The following is a 15,000-nucleotide window of genomic DNA, read 5'->3' as shown; positions in this document are numbered from 1 at the left end:
TCCACACGCCGTTTCGGCAACGCCCTGATTATCAGCACACAACACCTTCTGTGTGGGCCAGCCCAGAATCACACACTGTTACTATTGGTAATACTGGGTATACTGGTATTACTGGTAATTTACTGTCCTGTAATCGTCTTCCAGCATCTCCGAGGTCATGGCGGCTCATTACTGACCAAACTAATTTAAGCTCTGTGAGCTGATTGGCTGTTTGTCTGTTTTCCTCCGCAGGAAGTGCCGGTACGTCTGTGACGTTCAACCGTAACGGCGACGCTCCCGGGCGCTACGACCTGTTCCAGTATCAGTGGAACAACGTGACCGGGCCGGGCTACCGCATGATTGGACAGTGGACGGAGACGCTGCAGCTCCATGTGAGTGTCAAAGATGCTGCTGATCTGAACAGACCAGCTGATGTAAGTCAATGTGAAGGACTCGTGTTGACCTTTGACCTTTGAAACACCTTTAAATGACAGGTGACCCCTCAGAGTTCGGCCAGGAGGTTTTTTACGGCTGATTCAGAGTCAGAGCGCGGCGTCGTTTACAGGAGGTGTACATACAGAGAGCTGCCCTCATTACTTACAGGTGATGTGCTGTAACCCCCCCTTTCTGTTTTTTTGCTAAGGACGGGATTTGTTGAGTTTGCATCTCACGGCGTGGACCATTCCCGCCTCGCGGGTGGTTTCCGTCTGACTCAGCTGGGACCGCCAGCAGGATTAGCGGGCGCGTTTACACCACATCTGGCCCTGAACACGGGCTAATTGGAGGCTGGGTCAGGCAGAGGAGATTATCTGATGCTGTGAGAGGTTTACAAATTTATTAGGCTGAGTCAGCCAGCCGCAGCTCGACGAAGCAGAGGGTACTGCGAAACAAAGAGAGGGAGCAGCGGCGTGGACTCTCTGCTCCACCCACGATGTTTGAGACTTCCTGCTTCAGGGGGTCTGTGTGCTGCCTCAGCCTTTGAACGTCTCTGGTGTTTTTGGTGATGATGGGTTTTACCTGGAGTGTCTGCTCCTGTGAAAGTCTGGATCAGGACGGAGAGACGTTAAGAAGCACAGAGCAGACACTAAATACTGCTGAGATTAAATACTCAGGGTCAGAGCGCTCGGTCAGGTGTAGTTACTGAGACCTGGACGGATGGAGGTTTGGATCTGAAACATGTCACAGTTAGGCTGAGTAACCACGATCGCCTCAGTGAAGTCCGGTCTGGAGCCTCTCTCTCTTTATTCCACGCTACGGCGAGCCAAAACTGCGGGCGCTGGAGACGCTCTGATATGTGACTCGCTCGTCGCACTTCTCGTGATCTGGACAGCCAGCGAGTCGCTCTTCTTCTGCATTCAGGGCCACGTCTCTGCTTCTTCACAACACTAAATTATTCAGCTGCACAGCCCGATGTGGCAGAGCAGGAGCTGCTATTCCTCCGTCCTCGTGTTTGCAACGCTGTGAAGGCGACATATTCTTTTGGCCGTGGATTTTTTTAGATTTGCTCCATCCATCATCTATTTTCCACTTATCCAGGTCAGCCTCAGCCTATGCCAGCGGCCATAGGGTGAGAGGCGGGGCACACCTGGACAGGTCGCCGGTCTGATGCCGGTCAGATTTGTACCAGGGTTGGCTAAAAGCTGCAAGAGTCGCCTTCAAGAGGAGGAGACTTCCAGCCTAGACCCCGACTGTGATGGACAGATACAAAGGACAAAGAGGCCACGCCCCTAACAACGCACGCATGTTTCCGCTCATGTTGGTCACGTTTCTTTTCTTTGAAGGTGAAACCGTCTCTAAGTGAACACAACCATTACAAACAAAATCAAGTTAAAAATGCAACAGGGCCAAAAATGAGTGAATAACCAGAAAGCTGAATGTGACCCGTGATGGGAGGAGCTGGTCGGGTGGATGTTCGAGTGGAGGAAACCTCAGCAGCCAGCAGGACAGCAGTAGAAGCTCCGACACACGTTTAAATGTCAGCGTGATCATCAGGAGCTCAGAGTCTGCTGCCCATCAGCGAGGAGGAGGAGGAGGCCTGCGAGGGATTCCTCTCCCACAGATCAGCCTCAGCAGCCAGCAGGACCTGTGCTCCCTGCTGAGACATGAAAGACCGAGCTCAGAGTCACCGCCGCCGGTCCTGCCACCGCCACCGGCTCCAGGTCACCTTCTTCATGTGGAGACGTTTCCTCGGAGACGCCTTTGCTGCTCATAGAAATCTGACTTTTCTGATCCGCAGACTCTGAAGGGCGAAGACAGAGCAGCAAATATCAGCATGAAACATAAATACATGCTTTCACGTGAAGTTCATGTGTGTACGTTAGAATAGAATAGAATAGAAAATGCTTCAATGGGGAAATTGACGTGCTCAGCAGTGACAGGCTCATGGAGCGTGCAGTCACACGAGGACACGTGCACTTATTCAAATACTTGTGCTGTTACCATGGTAACCTCCAACATTAAAAGCCCCTCCCTGTGCTGTGGAGGTCCCCTGGGTGACCCCTGACCCCCTGCAGTACCTGCGCTGTCTGGAGGATCCGAGGTCACGTTGCCGGTGTCTCCTCCCACTGCTCCATGACATCAGAGCGCTGAGCTGCAGCTGATCAGAGAGGCGTCTCCAACCTGGCTGTACTGTGAGGAGTGTCTGCAGCTCCTCCTGGACCTCGCTCCTCCTGGACCTCCTGGACCTCGCTCCTCCTGGACCTCGCTCCTCCTGGACCTCACTCCTCCTGGACCTCCTGGACCTCGCTCCTCCTGGACCTCGCTCCTCCTGGACCTCACTCCTCCTGGACCTCGCTCCTCCTGGACCTCGCTCCTCCTGGACCTCGCGCCTCCTGGACCTCACTCCTCCTGGACCTCCTGGACCTCGCTCCTCCTGGACCTTGCTGTCCTCACACTGAAGTGGTCACTAAGGAGGGTCTCGGTGAAACGCAGCACCACTTCCTGTTTAAACCCCCAGATGTGGCTGCAGGTGACCAAACTCCTTCAGTGTCTCACACACACAGCTATGAGGAAGACCTCCTTCCCCTCCTCCTCCTCCTCCCCTTCGGTCGACATGTGTTGGTATCCTGAATGCACAAAGCATCGCTCAGCATGCAGAATCAATTTGGCCCTCTGAGGAGCCCGGGCTAATACACGAGCCGTTTACTGGCGGCTAGAAGAAATTACAAGTGATAAATTGAATTAATCTCAATTGAGGCTGGGAATGGGATGAAACGGGGTCTGTGGCCTGGAGAGGATTAACAGCAGATGTCAGGAGGGAGGAGGGGAGGCGGGAGGAGACGAACAAGGGGAGAAATATTGTCTGTGTCCTGTGGTGTCCTTCCTTTTAATGATTTTAAAAAGCTAATCTTTCCCTCTGTGGGACTCTGAAACAGTGTCAGGACCCGCATTAAACTGTCCACTGCAGCTGCAGCTGACAGAGCGCAGGTGAGCACACCTGTTAGCAGGAGGGAGGGGTCACCTGCATCCTGGTGACAGCCTCAGCAGGTTTACAGAGCTATGATTTTTATCAGGGCGCCTTTAAAAAGTCTCAAATATGAGGCCTCACAGCCAGGTTTTGTTGTCCTGCACAACCATGTCAACCAGCAGTCCAAGCAGACACTCCCACAACTCCCTGCTCCAGCCAATCACACCTTGCCAGTCCAGACGTCTCCGCAGAGTCACCGGAGGCTTCCAGGTCAGAAGCTGAGCCTCAGTGCTGTTTGCTGGGCCCCGCCCACGTCTGGTTTTTGAAATGAAACCTTGATGCTTGGCTCTGCCTTCATCAGAGCAGAGCGGCACGCCGCCACCTGCGAACGCCGCAGCCTCGAGCTGACAGGCTCTCTTTTAAACTGGACACTGTGGTTAAACTGGTGTTGATCGAGGCTGTGCGCTGGAGTGATGCGCTCAGCGCCGAGGACGTTTACACTCTCTGAGTTTTCCTCTGCAGCTCCTTTGGACAGTCTTGTGAATATTTCGCAGTAATAAAAGCAGCACACGTGTGACACGATGTCTGTTTCTAAACCCCTTCAAAGATAAAGGACACAGCGGCTCTTCAGTTTGTGTCTCAAACGCAGCTAAAAGGAAGATAATTATTCAAATTCCCTGTTTGTTTTTTCCATCTGCAGCTTTTCTTTGAAGCAGGGTCAGACGTGTGTTTGTTCGGCACCGGCATCAAAGAACAAAGGACCTCAATCTCTCACCTGTGGAGGGAAAACGCCGCCCGCTCTCAGCTGATGTACACAGAGCTTTTATTCTGTGCTTTAGAATAATCCCGAGTCGCAGCGGGTCATCGCACACAGCAACGTTTCGCACCGCAGTGATGTTGGAGCGCCGAGCGCTGCTGTGAAGTGCACCTCACACGGTGCCCGTGGGAGCCTGATAAAGGCTTAAGTGAGCTGAAGGTGCTTTCCTCGCGGCTTTAAATCAGGTTTAATCCTCGTGCTGTTCACACACGCCTGTTATCGCTTCGTTAAAGAAAACTTTTAAACTCGTGCTGCAGATTCGTCAACGTTTCTCCGAGCTGCTGCTGACGCAGTCGGCTCGTGTCGAAGAGATTTCATTTTCATTTCGGTATTTCTTTGTTAATCGGTACCAGATGGAATCAGAGACCATGTTTCACTGGAAATCCTGAATTCCTGTTTGTCAGCTGTTTGTCAGCTGCCGCTCCACCTTCATCATCATCACCGTCGATCACCTGGCAGCAGCTCCGTGATAGGCTGCTTTACGCAGACACACTGCTGACTCATCAGAGCATTTCAGATGCGCTGAAGCTGGTGACTCCGCCCTCTCTGTGTGTAAAAACCCTACAGTCACTCACAGACAAACATGTTCGCAGGTTCAGGAAGTGCTATAGAAACCAGCAGCTTGTGTCGGCCTGTAAACCTGTTGGCTGTGGGGACTGACTCGCTGCTGCCCCTGCTGGACATTTGTGTGATTACCAATGAACATCTGCTCGCATTGTTTGCGGCGGCTGTGACTTCTCTGAGCAGTTTTACATGATACGCTGAATCATAATCAGCCCTCTGGATCATTTTTCAGTTTTCCGGGTGAATAATTAACAGAGGCGGGACTGATTTCAGTCAGCAAACTGAGCGCGCTCGCAGAACGTGGCGTGTGGCTGCTGTGTGTTTGTCACATGAAGGATGAATGGCGCTGGCATGCCTGTGATCTTGTCTCTGATGAGTTTCCTGTTCTTTGGTCCTTTCCGTTGGTTTCTGTCACTCGAGCACGCCGCTCATCCGCTAACCGCAAACGTTCAGCTGCACTCGGCCTCACCGGGACCCGGGGGACTTATTTCCTCCTTCATTCAATTAATCAGTTTAATCATGATCCACAGTGACTGAGTTAATGACTGCGGCTCACAATAATGGAAGGAAAGCAGACGGCGTTTGTGAGAGGCGGCGTGCTGCCGAGGCTGACTCAGCCGAGAGATGCTGCAGTTTAATGGAGGCCGTTGGTCAGGAGGGACAGGATGACTACAGTGAGTGTGGAGAGTCACATGCTCTGCGTGATGGCTGTCCTCTGTCAGCTGAAGGGAGGAGCAAAGAAAGGAGGCGGAGGGGCATGGGATTATAATTACAGACAGGAAACCACAGGAAGCAAATACACCTCCAGGAATCTGTGAAGGGAAGTGAAGAAGAAGCACCCAGTGCATCATGGGAATCCTCAGCAGCCTACGTCTATTGCAGCATAACTAAGGGAGGATTCAGGGTCACCTGGTCCAGCCCTAACTATATGCTTTAGCAAAAAGGAAAGTTTGAAGCCTAATCTTGAAAGTAGAGATAGTGTCTGTCTCCTGAATCCAAACTGGAAGCTGGTTCCACAGAAGAGGGGCCTGAAAACTGAAGGCTCTGCCTCCCATTCTACTTTTAAATACTCTGGGAACAACAAGTAGGCCTGCAGAGCGAGAGCCAAGTTGGTCCTGTTAAACCGTTTGGTCCTCTGGAGACATCAAACAGTGACGTTCGATGGACTTTGGGTGAGGCTTGTTTCTCTCAGTGTCACTTTAGCCCAGCGAAGCTGTTTCCATGGTTATGGGAGTTCCTGTGCTCTGTGGCGTGGAGAAGGCTCGCTGCGTCCCTCTGCTCTGCTCTGATACCACAGATGGATTCTGCTCGCTTTATCCTGCATATCCATTTAAAGAGACTGCAGCACAACATGAAGGAGACGCGAAGAGTTCAGTGAGCTTCCTCACGCTCCGGAGTCGGTTTGATGCTGAATGTCGAGGCGGAGGAAATTAGCCTCGGGAGGCGTTTCATGACTGCTCGTTACTAATATTAGGGGGGACGCGAGCCCCTCGTCTCCCGCGGTGCTTGTGTGCTTCACCAGGAACGAAGATGAAAAGAAGGCAGGAAGAGGGAGACATGTGAGAACAGGGAGGCGGGGCAGACGAGCCCTCTGCGTGCGGGCAGATGGAGGAAAGCGAGACATGTTTGTGAAGCGGTTACTGCTGGGCGACCGGCCGACAGCATCCAACACGCAGTCAGGAGGCGAGGGGGCGGGGGGGGCAATGAAGAATCGAGGCCAAAAAAAAGGTATCCATGGCAACGGTGCGGAGAGCCCGTCACTGCGTCCCTGGTACAGTGAGACTGGAAGCTCCCCCCCCCCAGAGAGTGTTGATGTGTTATTGGCAGACGCTGCTGTGACTAACAGCGAGCAGAAAGAGGCGCTTCCCCTGCATCGCTCACCTGACCCACACTGACCCGCGGCCTACAACGGAATCACAGCGCCGGCTTATCGACGAGGAGTGTGACAGCAGGCGTGGGAGCAAAGGTCTGCCCGACAGTGATAAGAATAACAGCGAGGGAGGCGCAGGGAGTGTTCATGGACCTCCTCGGTTTCTTTTTCCATTTTACACCCAGTGAACATTTACTCGCTCGCCTTTTGTCTCCTTGCAAATCTGACCTTTAGTTTCATTTAAAGCAGAAACCTGCAGGCCGGCCTCCGACAGGAACCAGACGAAGCAAAGCTTCATGACGCCGTCTGCCAGCAGCACATTATCGGTCAGGATCAGCCTCGTCAGCGCTTAACCATGAGCGGAGCATCTAGCCCTCCCCGAACCCCACAGAGCACAAGTTCTCCTGCAGAGCTCAGCTTCACGTAAAGTTTCAGTAAAGCGGCGTGATGGACAGGCGTGGACACAGGTGCATTTGTAGGTGTTTCCTCTAAAAAGTGCAAAGGTTGAGGAGGAGAGTATATAAATGTGCAGCAGAATGCCAAAAACCCACGTCAGGACTCATTTGTGTCTGACGAGGTCCTTTCACAGAGGAGGCTTTCATAACAGCCTTACTCCTTCAGTCTGTTTCTAGTTGCACTGTCATGAACTTTGACCTTTAACCTGCTGACTGAGGCCTGTAGAGTCTCAGATGGAGCTCTTGGCACCGTCTGACTTGGGAGCGATTTACTGGGACGTCTGGGACGTTTCTGCTCAGCGACGGTCAGCGTTCAGGTCGGCACGGACGCGGGCGGTAATTGCATCCTTTTGCAGAAACAGTGCGCCGGCTGATGATGCCGACGGCCCAGAGTCAGATTCTGGCTCCGAACCAGCCGCCTCTCTTTCCTGAAACGTGTTAAAGCTTCGCTTCCTCTCTGTCGTATTTGTCAGACGGCGTGTAGAATAATCACACCCCCACAGGTCTGCTGATTTGTGACCCAGATTGGGCTCATGTGCTCAGAGAGTCATAAATAATCGATTTTATCCTGCTGGACCCCAGAGCAGATGGATTTTACGTGGTCATTCGGTCTCACCCTTATTTTTCCAGGTGTGTGAAAGGACACATTACTGGTTTGGGTCGGCGGTATCTAAGGATGCTGGGTAGGATAATTGGGACCTGGGTGACTCGGGTTGTTGGTCGAGTTGGTGGAGCGCTCCTGAGCGCCGTGATGCAGAGAGCTGCAGGAAGCGTAATGAACAGCGTTGTTTCTGCTGTAACCTTTACAGCGAACACAGTTGTCCTCATTTTATTTCCTGTGTTGGACGAAGCTGTCGGCGTGCCGGCTGAGTTCAGGACCCGGAGACTTAATCAGCTGCTGAGGTTGTGTGTGTGGGGGGGGGGCTCTTTCCACCAGCTGTGACACCTCTTCAAAGCTCGGGGTGAATTATTGAACACGCCTCGGCGGCGGGCAGCCCTCCTGACCGCTGCGAAGGCCAGAAGACAGATGGCGTTTTCATTTAAATGATTGACCTGCCGCCGCTCGTGGCGTTTTGCATCCCATCCCGTCTGGATTTGTGTTATTAGTGAGGCTGTGAGTCACTCTCTCATGGCGTGCGGAGGAGCTCGTTTCTTATGTGACGAGTAGGATTTGAACGCCATCCGTGCATTAAACGTGGCGGCGGATTCACCTGCCTGTGAGCTGATGGCGAGGAGGAGCAGCGGGGATTTGTGTCAGCCGGTCATGTAATTCTGATGATGCTTGGCGTGCAGTGAAAAGGTTGGATGGGACGTGGGAGTGATGGATGGATGTGTGGAAGCAAATGCTGATGAATGTAATCAGAATTTCATAATAGGGAAAATGAATTAGGAGACAGGAGCTGTGTGGGAGAGATGCGTTTCCTTCCCTTCAGAGCTGGACCGCCGCCTGTTTTCGAGGGGGGGGGGGGATTAGAGGCTGGCTCTGAACTGTCAGCTTGGACAGAGACGAGCCAGGCTGTTAGCCCCACGCGGCCTTCCATCCCCGGCTATTCCAGGTTATCCACTCGGCTGTTTGGTGGCGGGCGGGGAGCCGGGGCAATCTGGATCATGGTGGGCGGCGATAACATCCGCTATTGATTCTGGACTTTCTTTCCCGGTGCCGCCGGAACCAAAGGCTCATTGAGATCGGCCTCTGCAGATAATCTGTCTGAGGACGTCCTTAGCGCTCTGTAATGGATCAGCTCTGGGTCACAGCAGCTTTTCAAATCCCTCCAAGTCCTTTTAGATCAGACGGCGAGCAGCTATCTGCCAAATTCATCAGCACACAATAACAAACACACAGCATCCGTCAGAGCTCAGCTCCTTCCAGGGTCTGGGCAGCGTTTCAGGGAGGGCTTGGAGCTCATTTCCACAAGCGCATCACTTCACACAACAGCGTACTGAACAATACTCAGAATCCTGCGCTGGCACATCGGATCGGACGCTTTCTAAAGAGGCGTTTTAAACCTGAAAGAGCGAAAACTCGTTAATAAAACAGCATTACAATCATCCCTTCATGCATTAAGTTTCATTTAAGTCACATCAAACAGGCACAGCTGAAATTCAGACTCACTCAGCAACTGTTCTTTATAATTTATTAATAATAATAAGCACATGCAGCTGTACAGCACATACATGTGTATGATTCCCTCAAAGCACAGGCAGACGAAAGTAGTTTTTCCATCACTGGTTTATTTGAAGACGTCTCTCCAAAGCCACTGTGAAAACTACACAGCATTAACAAAATAAAACTCAGCCTAAGACACTAAAAATAAAACGGTACAACAAAACACGATAAATGAATAAATTCCCCGTTGGCTGCATGCTGCAAGAAGTGATTAGTCACCGTTCCTCAGGGGTTTCCTTATCCGGTTGTTCAGTCTGACGTCACTAGCCGTGTCTGGGTCTAAACTCCGCTGCAGGTCCATATATCAAACGATCACTGTGGCATTACTGAGAGTTGAAAAACTGTCTAAAGTCTTTCATCTTTAATAAAATGATCAGCGTTCTGCTCTACCAGGTGTAACAATTGAGTTTAACATCCAGGCATCCATGAAAACGGAATTTATGACATTTAACGGAGTTAGAAGTTAGCAGGGAGTTAGCTCGCTAGCTTCTATCTAAATACAATATAGCATGTCCTGACTGCGGGGTTTTGGAAACAAATTAAAACGTACAGCTCTGTTATCACTTCCAGCATAAATGAAGACAGAAAACTAAACAGCAGTGACGTTTGTAGGGTTACTGAAGTTGGGCTAGCTGGTATATAATGATGTGCTACGTGACCGCTAGCGACACAGCTATGTTAGCATAATATAAACAAGCTAACTTTTTTCCACTCGATAAAAGTTGACGTGAGTGTTCTCGGTGGTCAGGAACAAATGTAATCGCATGGCAGGATGCTGTAAAAGGACCAAACTTCAGCCTGGAGAACAACTGAGATAATCCATCCACAATACGAGGTTAGTCATTCATATACTGCTGCATGGGCTGGGCTGTAGTTACATCCTAAGGTTTTAAAAACTGAGCTTAAATAAATGATTAGCGGTAATAAAAGCCGAGGGAGGTCAACAGTGATCACTGACTGTTTTAGGAGCTTTTTGAGATCAAATAGAAGAAAATACAAAACATTAAACATGTTAACAACACAAAAGCCATATTAAACGCAGACTACTTTAGGCCCGCAAGTAGGATTCGTCACGTCATCACTTAACGACCAGATAAGAGGGTAGTTAAAGTCCATTCCACTTAATGTGACTTTTAGTAAAGACCATTACGGGCTCGTTCTTGCTGCACACTTACAGGTGTTTTCCTCCCAAAAAGGAAAACCTGCGACTTGTAAGCGAGCTTGACTTTCAAAATAAAAGCACCATGAATGTTTGTAGCTCATCGTTCCCCTCATGGACGTATCGATCAGGTTTCGAGATCCAACCCTGAGCTGGCTTTCTGCGCTAACGCTAGCTCTCCCATTAAAGTGACCAACGATCTGAGTGGATACGATGGATTTGTTCAGGCAGGAAGTGGAAATGCCAGCTGGTCTGGCACATTCCCATCATGCTACATGTGAACCAGTACGAATTACCAACACAGACTTTGTACAGGAACAGTCAGCATGTGTTATAGAACGTGTATGTGTGAGGAGGAGGTGTGGCCGTCATTAATAAATGTTTCCTGTGCAGTCGCAGAGGTCAGAGCAGGAAAACACATTTTAGTTTTTTAAAAGATCAGCGACGTATTTTGTGTCTTTGTGTTTTTATCTGATCCACAAAGTCGTCCTGAGCAGTGACACACCTGCTGCTGGCTCAGTGTCTGTGTGAGATGTTCGATTCCCAACCAGTCGTGCCTTTGCTGCTCACCCGTTTGTGATCTGACACGATGGACACACGGACCCTAAACACAAGAAACCCTCACGCTGATACTGTGACTGATACAAATACTGTGTAATTACAGTTATGGAGCAGCTGTTTTTATACTTACAAGATAGTACTGACCCCCAAATATTGTGGGATTATACCTTCAACCAAGATCCTTTCCTAAATGTAATGTGACAAAACCAGAGCACAGAGGTTCAAACAGAGCATGGTCCAGACTGCAGGCTGATAAACCTGCTCCTGCAACCCCTAAGACAGGTTTCAGGTCTCTAACACTGGCAGGTTATGTCTTGGTGGACAATAATGTCAGCGCATCAAAGCAACAACACAAAAAAACACATTGATGATGAGAGTGGGTTGAAAGACCTATAGCGCCATCGGTAGAAACCAGCAGATCCAGTGAGCCGCTGCGAGCAGTGGTCAAGATATAAAACCCAAATGTAGACATGTAACACCAGAGACACTGACTGTTACTGAAAGCCTGTGAGCGATGGGTTGTTGGTGTCTTTCTCTGGATGTGGTGCCTTTTTTTGTTGTTGTTTTTTGCAGCGCATTGTGTTCTGCGTCCTGTTTGGCTGTAGACCATTGTCACTCACTCTCGTGCCGTGTCCAGTGCAGAACGCGTTCAGCTTGTCAAATTTACTTAAATCTTCGATGCTAGCAGTGTGACTCTGAAGTGCTGCATGTTTGTAAGTTTTCTCCCAACAAACACCAATGTCGATGAAACGTTTGCTCCGTCAAAGTCTCCTGCGGCAGGAAGATGCTAACCATCGCACAAAGATTTGGACAAAAGGCAGGTAGAAGTTACCGTATTTTCCGGCTTATAAGGCACATTAAGCGAAACAAAACAGTCAGATAAGTCAAACTTTACTCAGCTCATTCTTCGTGCTTCCTCCACTTCCACTGATTCATTAGTGATTCATTAATGTTGAATTCTCTGGCAGCGGCTCTATTCCATGTTCTGGACCTGAAAACAGGGTTTGATCTTTGGTTTCATCCTATAATACTGCACTTTCTACAAAGGTTTGAACTTTGACAGTTTAAACAAGACAGAAAAGTGTGAAAATGTTCATGCCTGTCTGAGAAAAGTGTATAAAGTGTGTAGTGAGGGGTTTTCAAAACATCCATAATAATTGTAAAAAATAAAGCTGCTACTTCGTGGATTTCACCTATTGTGGGTTTAGAACGAGGGAACACTGTAGTACTCTAAGCCACAGGCGTCGAACTCCAGGTCCTGCAGGTTTTAGATGTCCTTGATCCAACACAGCTGATTTAAATGGATAAATGACCTCATCAACACGTCTTGAAGTTCTCCAGAGGCCTGGTAATGAACTAATCATGTGATTCAGGTGTGTTGACCCAGGGTGAGATCTAAAACCTGCAGGACACCGGCCCTCGAGGCCTGGAGTTCGACACCCCTGCTCTAAGCCATCGGCGTGAGTAATAGGCGGAACAATTACCTTCTCTTCCACTAGAGGGCAGTACAACTATCTGCTCTAATTAAATGGGTTGCCAACTGCCAGTAAAACAGAAGAAGATGAAGAAGAAATTACAAAATCGTCATGCTGTGAGACGACGCAGTGCGTAATAGCGTAATCCCAGATAAATGTTTGAAAAGAAAACGTAGTCCGTGAGACCAGGGGCCTGTTCGTCGTACCTCGCTAAGTAAGTTAGCTGGATTAGATTGTTGACGATTTCGCGTGATCCTGGATCAGTCGGTTCCCCGAAGCTCATCCGGGACTTGCTGTCATAGCAACAGATCCGTAAGCGTAAACCTGCTCGGGAGCAGGTTTACTTTATGTAAACAGGATTAGATCGCGGCCACGCAGGTATGTCCGCTTCATTTATACGAAAGCAACAGCGATATTCCACCACTGTTTCACCATAAATAAATAACATCAATGTAACTAAAGATAATGCAGCACTTGATCCTTTTATTGATGTCACACAGATACATACAGGTCATTTCCTAAAAAAGGGAAATGTACTATTAACATTCTATTACATGTATGTGATTATTACAGATGTAATTCATATTTCAGAGTAGTAATTGTAAATTACTTCGTGTAATCAAGATGAGAGACCACGGCTATAAAAGCGAAGGTGGATTTGGGAAGTCTGTCGCAGCCATGTCCTGTCCGTATACGCGACCAACCCATTGCGGAAGGTGCAAGATTGATAAGGAGAGTTTTCAGAATCCAGCGTATATTGCGGGACAGACAGGATCCTTTAGCTCAGCGCGACAGTGTGCTCATAGAGAGATATCGATTTTCCCGTGAGGGTATTATTTACTTAACCAACTTGTTGACGAGGGGGTGCAGGACCACCACCTGTCTTTTTTTCCTCTGCCCTTTTCTTGGTTGCTGTTATGAACAAACTAACAGAGTATTACAGGCCAGTATTACCTTGCCAAGAGACGAAAAGCAATCTAAGAGATAAATATTACCATTCTGTAGAATATTCCTGTATTCCACTTTTACTTGTTCCCATGTTCTTGTGGGTCCTGTTGTGGCTCTAATGTGAAAGGGGATATAATATAACATATTATAATATAATATAATGCCATATGATATTGGACAATATAGTGTCATATGATAGATCTACCCTACCGCCTACTGGTGTTGGCCAGAGGGGCCGATGGCGCGATATGGCAGCCTGGCTACAACCGTAGCTGCCTCCACCAGTGTGTGAATGTGAGAGTGAATGAATAGTGGTATCGTAAAGCGCTTTGGGTGCCTTGGAAAGCGCTATATAAATCCAATCCATTATTATTATTATTATTAAATTACCTACGAGTTTGATTTGTCAGCAACTTTCTGCCAGCCCTCTCTCCTTGCTTTTGCAGCCTTTGCAGTGTTCTCTTGCGTTTTAATTAAACTCTGAAACTCCTGAAATCCCTCACTCATGAGTTCTTGCTCTGCTGCCGGAAAATACCGAGCACGCCCCTTCGACATTTTCACCGACCAATCAGCGGGTTGCCGATCAATGTTTCTACTATCGATGCGTAGCCCCTTTTACGACACCCAGTGATCTCACATTCCTGCGTCCAGCTGTAGTAATCGTCAACAGCAGGTGTGTTCGGGGAACCGGATTAGCGAGCTCACGGTTAGCGCGATGGTTTGGTCTTGGATGTGTCATTTGATCTTGGATGTAGTAAGCGACGTACGAAGAACAGGCCCCTGGTCCTGGAGAAAACTGCGACCCAGATGAAGGCCGTAGCATGAGCAGTGAAAGCAAAGCAAAAAAGGTATCCTGGGGACAAACCGAGGCTGGTGCGAGGCAGAAAACGATCAAATGATTTTTGTGACATTTTGCTTCTGTGGTGTGATTTATCTAATGTGAAATATGTGCCGTGGCTCCAAAAGGTTGGGAAGCACTGGTCTAAACCGGCGGTCCCAACCTTGTTTGCGCCACAGACCGGTTTATGTCCAACAATATTTTCACAGACCGGCCTTTAAGGTGTCGCGAATACAACAAATACAATACAACAAAATAAAACCAGTACCAAAAAAAGAAAGATTTATTCGTAACACACAGGAACAGACCCAGGGAAACAGAGTTAACAATAACCCTGAACATCATAGATTTCACACCCAAGCCTCAACTCTCACAGCCCGGCACCAAACGACTCACGGACTGACACCGGTCCGTGGCCCAGGGCTTGGGGACCGCTGGTCTAAACTACATCTGGTACTCCACCTGCCTCCTAACCTACCTGAGAAAATGACCCTGTGTTACAACATGAAGAGAAGCGGTTTCTGATGAGTTGGCAGTGAGAATATGTTGGGGCGCTGATCTAACCATTCACTGTCTCCATGCTCTCTCTCCAGAAGGAGGACATGCAGTGGCCTCGAGGAGAACAGGAGGTTCCCACCTCCGTGTGCAGCCTTCCCTGTAAAACTGGCGAGAGGAAGAAGGTGGTGAAAGGCATGCCCTGCTGCTGGCACTGCGAGCCCTGCGACGGATACCAGTTCCAGCCCGACGAGTTCACCTGCAAG

General features: G+C 49.3%; 1 protein-coding gene and 1 long non-coding RNA gene across 3 annotated transcripts in view; one reads left to right on the top strand and one right to left on the bottom strand.

Annotated features, from left to right (window-relative positions):
• Positions 1-15,000, top strand: part of grm7 (glutamate metabotropic receptor 7) — a 164,661-nt gene that overhangs the window by 123,660 nt on the left and 26,001 nt on the right. For both annotated transcript variants that reach the window (XM_026166575.2, XM_026166574.2), the window contains exons 7-8: positions 232-371; positions 14,833-15,000. The exon at positions 14,833-15,000 is cut by the window's right edge and continues 768 nt beyond it. In XM_026166575.2, coding sequence (XP_026022360.1) covers positions 232-371; positions 14,833-15,000 — 308 coding nt within the window. The remainder of the gene's footprint in view (positions 1-231; positions 372-14,832) is intronic.
• Positions 12,920-14,838, bottom strand: LOC145428806 (uncharacterized). Its single transcript, XR_013909127.1, has 2 exons — positions 13,612-14,838; positions 12,920-13,516 (listed from the first exon to the last, which is right to left on the bottom strand). It is a non-coding gene; the product is annotated as an uncharacterized LOC145428806 (long non-coding RNA).

The sequence above is a fragment of the Astatotilapia calliptera genome, chromosome 5 (genome assembly GCF_964374335.1).
Source record: "Astatotilapia calliptera chromosome 5, fAstCal68.1, whole genome shotgun sequence".
NCBI lineage: Eukaryota > Metazoa > Chordata > Actinopteri > Cichliformes > Cichlidae > Astatotilapia > Astatotilapia calliptera.
Note: the sequence above shows the minus strand (reverse complement) of the source record. Positions and strands in the feature narration are given on the sequence as shown.